The following is a 13,480-nucleotide window of genomic DNA, read 5'->3' as shown; positions in this document are numbered from 1 at the left end:
TTCACCACACTGACAGGAAGTTTTTCCTAATGTCCAACCAAAATCTCCCTTGCTGCAATATAAGCCTGTTGTTTCTTGTCCTACATCAGAGGCTGAGGAGAACAATTTTTCTTCTCTCCTCCTCGTAACACCCTTTTAGATAGCAGTTTTCAGGTATCATGTCCCCCCCTCGTCTCTTTTCTAAACTAAAGAAGCCCAATTCTTTCAGTCTTCCCTCATAGGTCATGTTTTCTAGACCTTTAATCATTTTTGCTGCTCTTCTCTGGACCTTTTCCACATCTTTCTTGAAAGGTGGTACCCAGAAATGGTCACAATACTCAGTTTGAGGCCTAATCAGCAGATTAGAGCAGAAGAATGTCTTCTCATGTCTTGCTCACAACACTCCTGGTTAAGCAAACACGATTCTGGGACTTTTTTTTGGCCACAGTGTCACTCACATTTAGCTTGTGGTCCACTATGATCCTTAAATCCCTTTTGTAGTACTGTTCCCTAGACAAAGATTTCCCATTCTGTATGCAAGAAACTGATTGCTCCTTCCTAAGTGCAGTACTTTGCATTTATCCTTATTAATCTTCATCCTATTACCTCAGACCATTTCTCTAGTTTGTCCAGATCATTTTGAATTATGGCCCTATCCTCCAAAGCACTTGCAACCCCCTCCGAGCTTGATGTCATCCTGCAAACTTAATAATCGTACTCTCTATGCCATCATTTAAATAATCAATGAAGATACTGAACAGAACTGGACTCAAAATAGACCCCTGCAGAACCCCACTTGTTATTCCCTTCCAGCATGATTGCGAACCGTTAAATACTCTCTGAAAATGGTTATCCAGCCAGCTATGCACCCACCTTATTAGGTTGTATTTCCTTAGTTTACTGAGAGATTATGCGAAATCATATCAAATGCTTTACTAAAGTCTAGGTATACCACCTTCACCACTTCTCTCTTATCCACAAGGCTTGATATCTAATCAAAGAAAGCTATTGGATTTGTTTGACATAATTTGTTCTTTACAAATCCATGCTGGCTGTTACCTATCACCTTGTTATCTTCCAGTTGTTTGCAGAGGAATTCCTAATTACTTGCTCCATTATCTTCCCTGGCACAGAAGTTAAACTGACTGATCTGCAGTTTCCTGGGTTGTTCTTATTTCCCTTTTTATAGATAGGCACTATATTTGCCCTTTTCCAGTCTTCCGGTATCTCTCCCAACTTCCATGACTTTTCAAAGATGATAGCTAAGATACCACCTCTAGAAGAGCAAGTATTCTAGAACGCATTTCGTCATTAATTTTTAACTTGCTCTTTTTTAATTTCTTAAATTTTTAACTTCTAAACATTTTTCTTTGTTTGAATACTGCCTTCCATTATCAGGAAAAGTAGCTGTTCAGATTGATAACTGTGAAGTTGCACTGCCTAAATAAATCCTATCCCCATTTTTTATGATGCAGTGTAATAAGATTTAATTTGGGGCAGAAGTAGGGGTGGGCTAACCTTTCACATGATCAATCCCTCTGATTTCAGAGCAGCCTGGATGTTTACCAGGACTCCATTACATGTCCAGTTAGAATTTAGAACAAACATTCCTATAGTTATATGTAGAGGCAAAAAATATTCACGGATAACTGGGGCTTAAATGCATGCACAACTGTTGTTCTGGATCAGACCCAAGGTCCATCTACTCTGGTATCCTGTCTTCTAAACACAGTCAATGCCAGATGCTTAAGAGGGAATGAACCCAACAGGTAATTAAAGTGACCCATCCCACTGCCCATTCCTAGCTTCTGGCAAATAGAGGTTAGGGATGCCATCCCTATCCATCCTTGCTAATCAACCATTGATGGATCTATCCTCTGTGAATCTATCTAGTTCTCTTTTAAATTCTGTTAGTTTTGGCCTTCAACATCTTCTGGCAAAGAATTTCACAGGCTAGCTGCGTCGTAAGAAATACTAACCTGTCTGTTTTAAGCATGCAACCTTTTCATTTCATTCTTGCTTTCCAAGAACTAGCTCCTTAACCACTTTAAAGGAAATGGATCTCTGTCCCTTGTAACGCCATAAAATACGGTTCCTTTGTAAGAATTAAAACAAAAATAGGGAATTATGCTATATCCATTACTGTAAAATATGAATAGGTACTTTATTTTTAACACTAAGTCCATTTAGTTCTGTAGAGCCCATTCAGCTTTGATAATGAACTAGATTTTATTCTAACTCATGCATCAATTGTTAAATAAATTCCAATTAAGGCAAAATGCTGCTGTTAGACACCAATTAAATGCTACTGAACTCAAGGCTTTTCCATTTATTCTGTAACAGTTTGAATTGAATTTGGGGATAACTTCCAAGTTAGAATTATCTGATTTTGAGGTCTGGTATTTCAAAACTCAAACAAGCCTAGTAGAAAAGACTCAACACTTCCAAAATCAGATTTTCAGCCATAGAGGGACATATAGTTTCATTTCCTGAATACTTATGAATTAATTTTTCCACTCATTGATGAAACCTGGATGCTTTCCCAGGTTCAAAGGCAAATCCTGGACCTGTAAAATGGATAAAAGGAAGTTTTACAGGATTACTATTATAACTGCACCTCAAGTAGAGTGAAAGGCACAGACAGAACTATGGCACCCAATGCCCTACTAAACTATCATTTTCTCAAGGAAGGAAACACACCCAAGCTGCATGGCAGAAGACGTCATCAAAGACTTCAGTTTTAAAGTAGTGTTTCTTAAACTGTGCGCCGCGGAGAACAACAGGGTTCAAAATGGCCACCCTTAAAGGAGCAGGCTTTTGGGGGGGGGGCAGTGTCAACTTTTCCCCCCACTCTTCCCCCCCCCCCTCTTTTTTTTTTTGGCTCAACAAATAAATCCTTGGTGTTCCTTATTTTAAAAAATTCTTTGGTGTTCCTCGGTCTTAAAGTTTAAGAAACACTGGTTTTAAAGGCTGCCTACTGTTTCCGAACTGAGAGTGTTATTTGGTTAGTATAACTGGAGGGTGTAAAATTAAAAATGTATGACCCATTTTCCTATGTGTAGTTATAGGGATAGAATGTTATATTCTAAATAATGTGTAGATACATATGTGCAATTTGGAAAAATGGAAACTTAGGCAAGTGTTACTGCAGCATTAAGTGTTCTAAATAATTTTTTTTCGAGTTCCAAAAATTAGGTCTTAGTCCCCTCTTGTATTAGAACACAGTAAAAGTCGGTTTTATACATTGAAACAGATACACCTTGTTTTAGCCAAAATATTTATGCACTTTTTCTTTTTAGATAAAGTACTATATTTTTGTTCCCTGATATTGGGTAGTAACTGACATGAACTTTGCTTCAAAGAGTTGAGTGCTTAAGCAAGTTTGTACAGCCAAGTAACAACTGGACAGCCGAGTCAGCACTTCAGTCTTCCACAAAAAGTAATACTTACTTTAGTTTTTAAACTATTTTCTATCAAAGCCAGACAAAAGTGTTTTCCTGTCCTGTCTGAATTCTCTCAATGGGACACGTCTCAACCACTACTTTGAAAGGGTTAAGGAAGCAAATACTTATGGAAAATGTAGGCCAGATGTCCACATCATAGTAATCTTAATAACACAGCTTAATCAAATGTCTGGACAGAATGGAGGATAACGTACTGTTTTATCTGTCTCCTGTTCTCCCCCCTCACTTCCCCAAAAATCAATTTTAATCCAACTACAAGGTTTAAACCTGATTTAATGTTCAGTGCTAAGCATACAACATATCAAAACAAATGCAGACGTACTTAGACAACTGTAATGCAGCTTGGAGGCTCAGAGTAAAAAATCAAAAGCTATCATTTTTAATTAAAATGAGAAAAAGCTGAGAAACACAAACCGATAAAAACAATTAATGAAGACTTAAAGTAGATGTACAGAATTGGTTCCCACGGCAGTAGCAGCGTAAGTAGTAATTGGAAACTGCACCTGTAAGAGAAAGAGAACTTGTTTTAAAATAAACAGTTTAATGTATTATGTTGTATAAAGGGATGAGGAGTTATAAGCTTTATTTCACTGTTCACTATCTTCCCTTCTCCACCCCCCCCCCTTTAAGGACAACCATAAGCTTTTATATGATAACTTAAAATAACTATATTTCCTATGTAGCTTAATATCTAAATAAATTATAAACAAACATACCAGCATAGTTGTCTCTCTAGCTCAGTATTTTTCTCCTCATGGTAATCCTGGAGAAGCTCCTTTTCAGATCGCCAGTTTTTCAGGTAGGTCTTCTACCTCCCCATGGCAACAGTATTTTAAAAATTAATAGACCTTCAGATTTTGCCACAGAGAGGATTTCTGATGCAACACCAAAAGCAAGAGGGAGTTGTCATAGTTCACAGTGAAGTCAAATGACATCTCAGCTTCTTTTAATGAAAAAAAGTTGTATTTCCTTTTGATTTTGATCTGATTGTTCTGTAAAATCTCAAATATGTACTCACTCATTCTGGCACATTTAAAAATAAAGAAAACACATGCATATAACTGGTAAGTTGCATTTGTCTTCAATCAGCTGAAACATGGCATATATTAAGTTGTTAGTCCTTCTCAAATATTAAGTACACATTGTGTTTATTCAGTAGAACATTTTTTTCAAAATGGCTTGTTCAGTTTACTGTACAGCAAAAGGTATTTTAAAAAACCTGACTCTTTTTGAACACTCAACATGCAATAGCAAACAAATTATTACTGACACTTAGGTGGTGTTAGCATGATTGAACAGGATTCAAAGGCTGTGATCAATTTTCCTGAAAGTATTCCCAGCAAGTTTTGCTGTATTTTTGCAATAAATCACTACAATAATGCTATCTTTATTTGGGATTGTCTTAACAGTTTGGCATTCTACCAATCATCCAGTATGCCAAAAGAAATTCAATCATGTCACATGAACATGATCTTATTTTAACATTCTTGCATTGTTGAAGTAAGTTCGGGTGCTTAACTGTCAGTAACTCTCATGGACTAGGTCATCAATCAAAATATATGTACCACTAGCAAAGAGATTTAGGTAAACTTTATTTCAGAGAGAGGCTACCTCTTAAATGGAAGCAGTTGCTGCTGCTGCAGCTGCTAAGGGTGAACTGCAAAGGTTTTGATGAAGGGTATACAGTGTAACAGTAACCACCACTGCCTTTTAACAAAACTTTAAGACAGCAACAAGGTCCCTAAAGATGTGTGTACACTGCAACTGGGAGTGTGCCCCCGGATGAGGCTAGAGAGACATGCTAGATCTACTTGAACAAAAGTGCTAAAAACAGCATACATGGGTGGCTCAAGCCTGTACTGTAATGTATACACTGCTGTTCTTAGCATGCTACCTCAAGAGAGCTAGCTTGTATCAGTCTACCTGAACAGGGAGGTATGCTCTCAGCTGCAGTATAGGCATACCCTGCAAGTCTAAAGCAACTGGATTGTAGGCTCTCAGGTTCCTCTATTAGAGTGACATCGTAGCTATGATAAATATAAATTAAGAACTATTTCAATCTAACCCCTCCATCAGTGGTGGGCAACCTGCAGCCCACAGTTCCCGTCTGTCCCCTTCTCCCACGCAGCTCTTGCACACTTGGGGCACTACAGTCCACAAATCTTATATCTCCTCTTCCCTCCCAGCACTTTAGGAGCACATATCCCCAACTCTTCCCTGTCACTGCTAGAGCCGAAACACTGCATATCAGCTATTCAAGCTCCGGTGGAGGGGAAGGGGAGGAGCACGACAGAGCATGAATCAAGCAGTACGCGTGCTCCATAAGTTCTGGGAAATAGCAGCTAAGTGTGAGCAAGGCAAGTGGGATGGATGAGACCCCAGTAGGCCACAGGGTGCTGTGGCCCACTGAAGTGAAGGAGGATCACTCATGTGGTCCACTCGTGATTTGTGGTTGCCCATCGCAGCCCTATGTTCTAACTTGGGAAGCTTACACAAGGCACCCATTGACTTTAGTGGGAATGCCATGTGCACATCCAAGGATCAAATATAATCCGAACTCCCTTCAGTCAATTACTTTCTTTAGGCATTCTTTTGGACTGAAATTTTGCTACTCTGAGTCAACAAGTGGAGGGTTTCCGACATGTTTGAAAAAAGTAATCTAAGCTGTTTTTAAATCTCTAAAGTGTTTGAATAGTATGTCCCTTTTAAAAAATGAAGATGCTTTTTTGTTTTTTTTAATGCCCTGCTCATTTGCGCTTATGGACTGAATCCTCAATACGAATTAGTATCTGATGATTAAATAAAAGTGGTTTGGCAAAAACCAAAACCCCCATACTGCTAGCATTAACTGATAGTTAATTATGGATTTCCATTCTTATATTTTGTATAGTCAAGTCAGTACTTATCTGAATCACATTCTTTAAATTTGTCAAGAGCACTTATACTTGGTGACTTTTTGCCAGGATCAGCCTACACCATAGGCTGTGATAGTATAAGTGAAGCTGCAGTGACAGGCCCTTGCAAGGGTCCACATGAGCAAATCTAATGCCTATGGCATCTGTCTTGCAGTCATTCTTTCACTACATCTGATACATAAGGTATAAATGTCAAATCCCTCTGTTATTGTCCATTGTGTAAACCTCACATTTTATTTGGTAAAAAAGAGACTGGCCTATATCACTGAAAATAAGGAATTTGTGTTTAATCAGATGCTTGTGACAGGTTAGTTATAAAGTGGTTCAGAGCTTTTAGAATATTCTGTGCTGATTTACATCCTGTGTTACCCTATATAAATCAGTGAATTGCAATGATTGGAATCTTACCCACTTATTACATTAGGCACTCAGATACCACAGAGTACTAAAGAAGAGCTAATATTCAGTAATGCAGTTGCATAATGAATGTTTATGTTCACATTTCATTATTTTAAGCCTGTATGAATTTTAAATATTGATTTTCTATCTTAGTACCAAAAACCACAATTGGTTTAGTAAGATGGCAAAACAAATTCATTATACAAAGAATTACGAAGTTGTACAAAGTGATTCATGTTCAACTTTACTCCTACAGGTTTATATTTATTTTATCCAAAGTATGACTCTATAATAGAGAACACATCACTGAGCAGTCTTCTTTGAGAGATTTGTGTAATTACTAAGTTTAAACAATTCTTCCAATGCAGCACGTTTCCCAGTATTCTGGAAAAAACTACCTTGACTTATCTTTATATTAATTTGTTAAACTTATGTCTATTTCATTACACTAATTGAATTTTGAAGAGCTAGTTATTGTAAATATCAAGTTATAAGGATTGACCTACAGGCAGTCCCCGGGTTACGTACAAGATAGGGACTGTAGGTTTGTTCTTAAGTTGAATCTGTATGTAAGTCGGAACTGGTGTCCAGATTCAGCCGCTGCTGAAACTGATCAGTTTCAGCAGCGGCTGAATCTGGACGCCAGTTCCGACTTACATACAGATTCAACTTAAGAACCCCAGGCATCCCCAAATCAGCTGCTGCTGAAACTGATCAGCAGCTGATTCCAGGAAGCCCGGGGCAGGGGCTTCCTGTAGTCAGCCGCTGGTCAGTTTCATCAGCGGCTGACTTGGACGCCTGGGGCAGAGCAGCTGGGGTGCTGCTGGGTTGGTCCAGTAGCGCCGCCACTCCTCGGTGCTACTGGACCAACCCAGCAGCACCCAAGCTGCTCTGCCCCAGGCATCCTGATTCAGCCGCTGCTGAAACTGACCAGCAGTGGCTGAATCAGGACTCCTGGGGCAGAGCAGCTGGGGTGCTGCCGGGTTGGTCCAGTAGCGCCCAGAGCGGCGCTACGGGACCAACCGGCAGTGCCCCAGCTGCTGTACCACAGGCGTCCGGAGCAAAGCCGCGGAGCACGGGGGCAGCGGGACAGCCCAGACGCGCCGTGGCTGTCCTGCTGCCCTCGGGCTCCTTAGCTTTGCTCTGCTTTGCTCCCCGTCCCCCTGGTCTGCAGGCCAGGGAGACAGGGAGCAAAGCAGAGCAAAGCTAAGGAGCACGCGGGCAGCGGACAGCCCAGACGCGTCTGGGCTGTCCACTGCCCGCGTGTTCCGCCGCTTTGCTCCCCGTCCCCCTGGTCTGCTGGAGACCAGGGAGATGGCCCCGTTCGTAACTGCGGATCCGACATAAGTCGGATCCGCGTAACTTGGACTGCCTGTATATGCATCTTAATGGACTAATACACCCTTTGCAGTTGCAACCTGAGGGAACTAAGGCCCAGATTTTCAAAAGGTATTTATGCACCCAACACCTATTGATTTCATTGGAAGTTAGGTGAGTCAGTATCTTCAAACATTTGAGTCTAAATAACTTTGCTTTTACTTAACTACTTTAACACAGAGTCCTAAGTTTACTCCCACTTCAGTTAATGGAAAGACTCCCATTGACTTTAATGGAAACTGCATAGGGCCCCGGGTCAGGATCTCTTCTTGTGGGAGAATATGAAGTAACATTCTTCTGGGAGTGCTAGCTCAACTCATGGGAAGAGAGTGATGGGGAGAAAAGTTAAACATTTTTTTAAAGTCTACCTGTTTCCACAGTTTCAGTCTCAATTTCTTGTTCCTCTGCTACATCTTGCATCAGGTAAGTTTCATCGTCATAAACCAGGACCTGAGCAGCATAACCCTGTTCTAGTCTTGCACTAGGAACTGGTTCCACAATCACTGCTGGGTATTCAGAGATTGGCTCATTTTCCTATAGGGAGACAAAAAACCTTAAATATTGAACCACCACATCTAAACTAATGCTTTTCTTCTTCTCTATTGCTTTTTATATATTCTGTGGAATACCAATAAAAAATATTTGTAAAGTTTTTTTTGAGAGAAAGGTAAACTGTAAACAAAATTATGTCTGGAAATAAATACTACCAAGTCATATTCTCTAGCTTTAAATATAAAAAGCTAACTGCATAGTTTTACAATAGTCTTAATGTAAGAATACATTTATTTTTCATGAGAATGGCAGAGAGTGTTACAATTTCCCGTAAAATATTCAGATTTGAGAAGTAATTCTCTCCACCCAACAAATTTTCATAATCAGTTTTAGACCTGATTTTACTTTCTGGTAATGTGCATGTTACACTATACATACAACTATGGCCCCTCTCCTGCAAACACGTAATCACATGCTTAGGTTTAAGTAGGTGAATGGTCATAAATTTTAATGAAGTCAACAGAACTCCTCAGAGATTTAGAGGTAGGCATATATTGACGAGCTACATACTTAAATCCTGAACCTGCAAACATACTTAATGAACCAAGTTTTTCTTGGTGGTGGTACATAGAAGTAACTGGAAAATCTGATTTATTATTAAATACTATACAGAAATGTATTGCAAGCCATATGAGTATAACGCACCTTGTCCCTTAACAATACAAAATTATGATTTATAAAGTCTTTGTTAAAATTAGCCAGCTCCAATCTCTGGTCTTTATATTACACGGATATTTAAAGAAATCATATTGGAACCCAAAACTTTGTTTAAACTTATAAATGTGTATTTTATATATAATTCTGCAGTTTTGCAGACAGTACAACTCTCCATTTATTCTCTGCAGTAAGAGGATATCTAATAAATGATACTTTTAAATTGACTAATATCCTGCTGCTCTCTTCAACTACTAACCTTTTTACAAAGCAAATGTATAGTAACCCATGTTATTTACATACATAGGATGAAACCAAGTTTGAAGTAAGTTCTATACAGATTTCTAACCTCCTGATTTTCTACTTCACTGTTGTCAAACTCCAGGCCAGAACCTCCACTATCAACCACTGCTGATGTCATGATGCATTCCCTGGAGGCGTTTTGAAAGTTGTTAGTGATCCCAAAGATAGTAATGCTCAAAATTTGAAGTAGCAGGGGCTTAAATTCAGTATCCAAGTAGCATGTATGCAGAACACCACTTTTTTGTGCTGCCCGTCAGCGATGCTGAAAAACAAAACCATTTGAGAGAAAGGTATTAAAAAAAAAAAGGAAAACTCGTAAATTCTCAATTTTGCATAAGTTTACCTTTAAATTATTACTGCTCTCTACATCAAGAGGGCATCAGTGAGCACTCTACTTCAGACACAATGCACTGACCTTGACAGTGATAGAAAGAAAAAACAAGTTTCTTGCCATTTTAACCAGAAAGGACACTCTCTCAATGACTTAACCACCTGCATTCTGCTACAAAGACCTTTTACATCTGCACTTGAAAGGGAATCCTCTGAACTGTCATTCATGTTAAAATTCGACACTCTCCGGGAAGGAATGAACAAATACTCAAACTATCTTACCCATTACCAAGATAGCTTCCCCAATTATCACCTCTAATATCATTAGCTCACAGACAACCCACTCTCCCCACCTCTAATATCATCAATTCACAGACACTTTCCTTCCTTCCCCCCCCACATCCCTCCTGTTCTGAAATGTGATTTGTCCTTTTCATGTGTGTTCTTTTTTTTTTTTTAATTGTGTCCTTTGGTATATATGGTTGTGACTATTTTCTTCCACTGTTTGATCTGAGGAAGTGGGTCTGGCCCATGAAAGCTCATCATCTAATAAACCATCTTGTTAGTCTTTAAAGTGCTACATTGTCCTGCATTTTGCTTCAGCTGACCTTGACAGTTCTTCAATACTCTGAACAAACTGCCAAACAGTATTTCCATACCAGCTTTTAATGAAGCTTTTAATGAGGAAATGAAGTTTAACTTTTACGTCATTGCAACTGACATCAATAATTTTACAGTTATCTACACTGTTCACTGTCACTTCCTAGGGATTTTCCATTATTCTTAGGACCCAGAAGTTCATTACTTTTGGGACTATTTCTCTTCAATCAAATATAGTTTAAAAAAGTTAATTTACTGGATAAATAACAGAACAAATATTTGATATGATTTTTCTAGATCACTTTTTTGTTTCCCCAATACAAAGGAAGATTTCAGAGACATTGTAAGCTGAACTGATTTTGTGAGAAATGTGATTGTTACATGATTTTGGAAAGAAAGCAAAACTTTCCAGAGCAATAGAACATATTGAAGAGATGTTTTGTGATTTCAGTAATTACCATGGTTCAAATCCTCCAGTTTTGTGAATCTATACTGAGAATAAACTAGAGTGAACAGAAGTGCCTTAAAGTCATTTATATAGTCCCTTGATTCTGAGGCAACCAGGTACTGGGGTCCACTCCCAGGTGTAAGATAGTAGCATTCAGACTATTTATTTTACTTAGGGTCTGCTGCCAACATCATCTATTAGCAATTCCTCCATGACAGGGGCTGCAAGGAGAAATGAGACTTTCACCTGGGAATTCTTATGCAAGCTGAATCCTCCAGTGTGTGGAGCCACTGGTTTTAGTGTTGCTTTATATTACCCAAGTGATATAAAGCAGCCCTAACACTACACAGAACTGGGTCTAGTGTGTGTGTTTCCCTTAACTTATTATGACAATCAAATCCTTACTAAACACATCCACACAATTCTCTGATATGGGAGGAACAGACTTCCCAGTTAGGGAAATGGCACTTATCAAGACACCAAAACACAATCTCTCACAGAAGATACGTCTGGCAAAGAATTAAAAATAAGGAGTAACCAGCTTCCTTTATGTAATAGTATCAGTACAACAGAGTTCATGATTCTAAGGAATGGCGGAAGAGAGACTATCAAAACAGAGACAGTGGATTTCAGGAAGGCAGAATTTAGTAAACTCAGAGAGCTGGTAGGTAAGGTCTCAGGGGAAGCAAGTCTAAGAGGAAAAACAAATGAAGAGAGTTGGCAGTTTTTTAAAGGGACATTATTAAGGGCCCAAAAGCAAACAATAGTAAAACCTGTGTTATGCGGCCTTCTCAGGGATTAGGGCATTCCGGTTATCTGAGGGTCCCTTTTTGGAGCTGCGATGCCAGCGGTGCAGGGGCCCACCAGCTGCCCAGTCCAGTTTCTGGCCAGGCCAGATCATAGCAGCATACCACAAGGCTGCACTCATGCCACGAGGCTGCGCCAACTGGATCAAAGTGCCACATGGCCGTGCCCAGCCCCCGTCCAGCTGGATCAAAGTGCTGCGCTGCACAGCTGCACCAATCCCTTAGGAAATTTGCCGATTTCTAAAGTTTTCCAAATAGTTAAGTGCCAACACAGGTTTTACTGTATTCCCCTGTGTAGGAAAGATTGAAAATATGACAGGAAACCATCATGAATCAGCCATATCTGATCTAAAAATCAAAAGTCCTATAAAAAGTGGAAATTAGGTCAAATTATAAAGGATGAATATAAGCTAACAACACAGGTATGCAGGGGCAAGGTAAGAAAGACAGTGGCACAAAACGAGCTAACTCTAGCCAGAGATAAAAAGGGTAAAAAGACATTCTACAATTATATTAGAAGCAAGAGGAAGACCAAGGACAGGGTAGGCCTATTGCTCAGTGGAAAGGGGGAGACACTAAAAGGAAACTTGGAACTGGTATAGGGGCTTAATGACTTCTTCGTTTTGGTTTTCACCAAGAAGTTTGATGGTGACAGGATGCCTAACAGTGAATGCTAGTGGAAATAGGGTAGGTTTAAAAGTTAAAATAAAAAAAACGAACAAGTTAAAAATCACTTAGAAAAAGTTAGAGGTCTTCTAGTCACCAGGGCCTGACGAAATGAATCCGAGAATACTCAGGAGGTATCTGAGCCTTTAGCGATCATCTTTGAAAAATCATGGAAGTCAGGAGAGATTCCAGAAGGCTCGAAAAGGGCAAATATAGTACCCACATACAAAAAGGGAAATGAGAACAACGCAGCAAACTACACACTAGTCAGTTTAACTTCTGTGCTGGGGAAAGATAATTGGGCAAGAAATTAAGAAATTCATCTGCAAACACCTGGAAGATAAGATGATAGGTAACAGCCAGCATGAATTTGTAAAGAACAAGTCATGTCAAACCAATCTGATAGCTTTCTTTAATAAAATATCAAGCCTTGTAGATAAGGGAGAAGCAGTGGCCGGGATATACCTAGACTTTAGTAATACATTTGACAGTGTCTCACATGACCTTCTTATAAATAAGCTAGGGAAATACAACCTAGATGGGGCTACTACAGGTGTCACCAACCCCCCGGCATGCATGTCACAAGTGGCACACAAGCCAATTTTTACTGACACATGGGGCAGGAGTTCCCCCCGCCCCTCCCTCCTGCACAGTGAGGAGCCAGTGCTGCAGCTCCAGCCTCAGCCCCAGGCTGGAGCACCAGCTCTAGCTTCTTGCTGGGGGGGAGAAGGGGCAGAGAGGCATGCGTGTGTCCCCCTTGGGCTGCCTCCTGCTTCGGGAGGGGGCAAGGCTGGGGCTTCTCTGCAAAGCCAGGGCTGGGCAGCTGGCACACTTGGCTAAACATTCACATCCCTACTTGCAACAGAAGAAGCATTAGTCTCAACTTGCCAGTGTTCTTAGAACTGTTTCACTTAACTAGACTCAGAGAGGGTCTAGACCAGTGTTACTTAAACTATGTTCCATGGAACACTGGTGTTCCGTGAACAA

The 13,480-nt window shown here is 39.8% G+C and overlaps 1 protein-coding gene across 5 annotated transcripts in view; it reads right to left on the bottom strand.

The window, feature by feature from the left end:
* ELF2 (E74 like ETS transcription factor 2) overlaps window positions 1-13,480 on the bottom strand; it is a 65,830-nt gene that overhangs the window by 38,584 nt on the left and 13,766 nt on the right. For 4 of the 5 annotated variants that reach the window (XM_075929934.1, XM_006124423.4, XM_075929937.1 and 1 more), the window contains exons 2-3: window positions 9,690-9,905; window positions 8,503-8,668 (exon numbers count right to left, since the gene is read on the bottom strand). In XM_075929934.1, coding sequence (XP_075786049.1) covers window positions 8,503-8,668; window positions 9,690-9,761 — 238 coding nt within the window. In that variant the 5' untranslated portion in view covers window positions 9,762-9,905. Of the gene's footprint in view, window positions 1-8,502; window positions 8,669-9,689; window positions 9,906-9,986; window positions 10,059-13,480 lie in introns of all 5 variants that reach the window. The other variant, XM_075929935.1, reaches the window with a different exon arrangement.

This window comes from Pelodiscus sinensis, chromosome 5 (genome assembly GCF_049634645.1).
Source record: "Pelodiscus sinensis isolate JC-2024 chromosome 5, ASM4963464v1, whole genome shotgun sequence".
NCBI lineage: Eukaryota > Metazoa > Chordata > Testudines > Trionychidae > Pelodiscus > Pelodiscus sinensis.
Note: the sequence above shows the minus strand (reverse complement) of the source record. Positions and strands in the feature narration are given on the sequence as shown.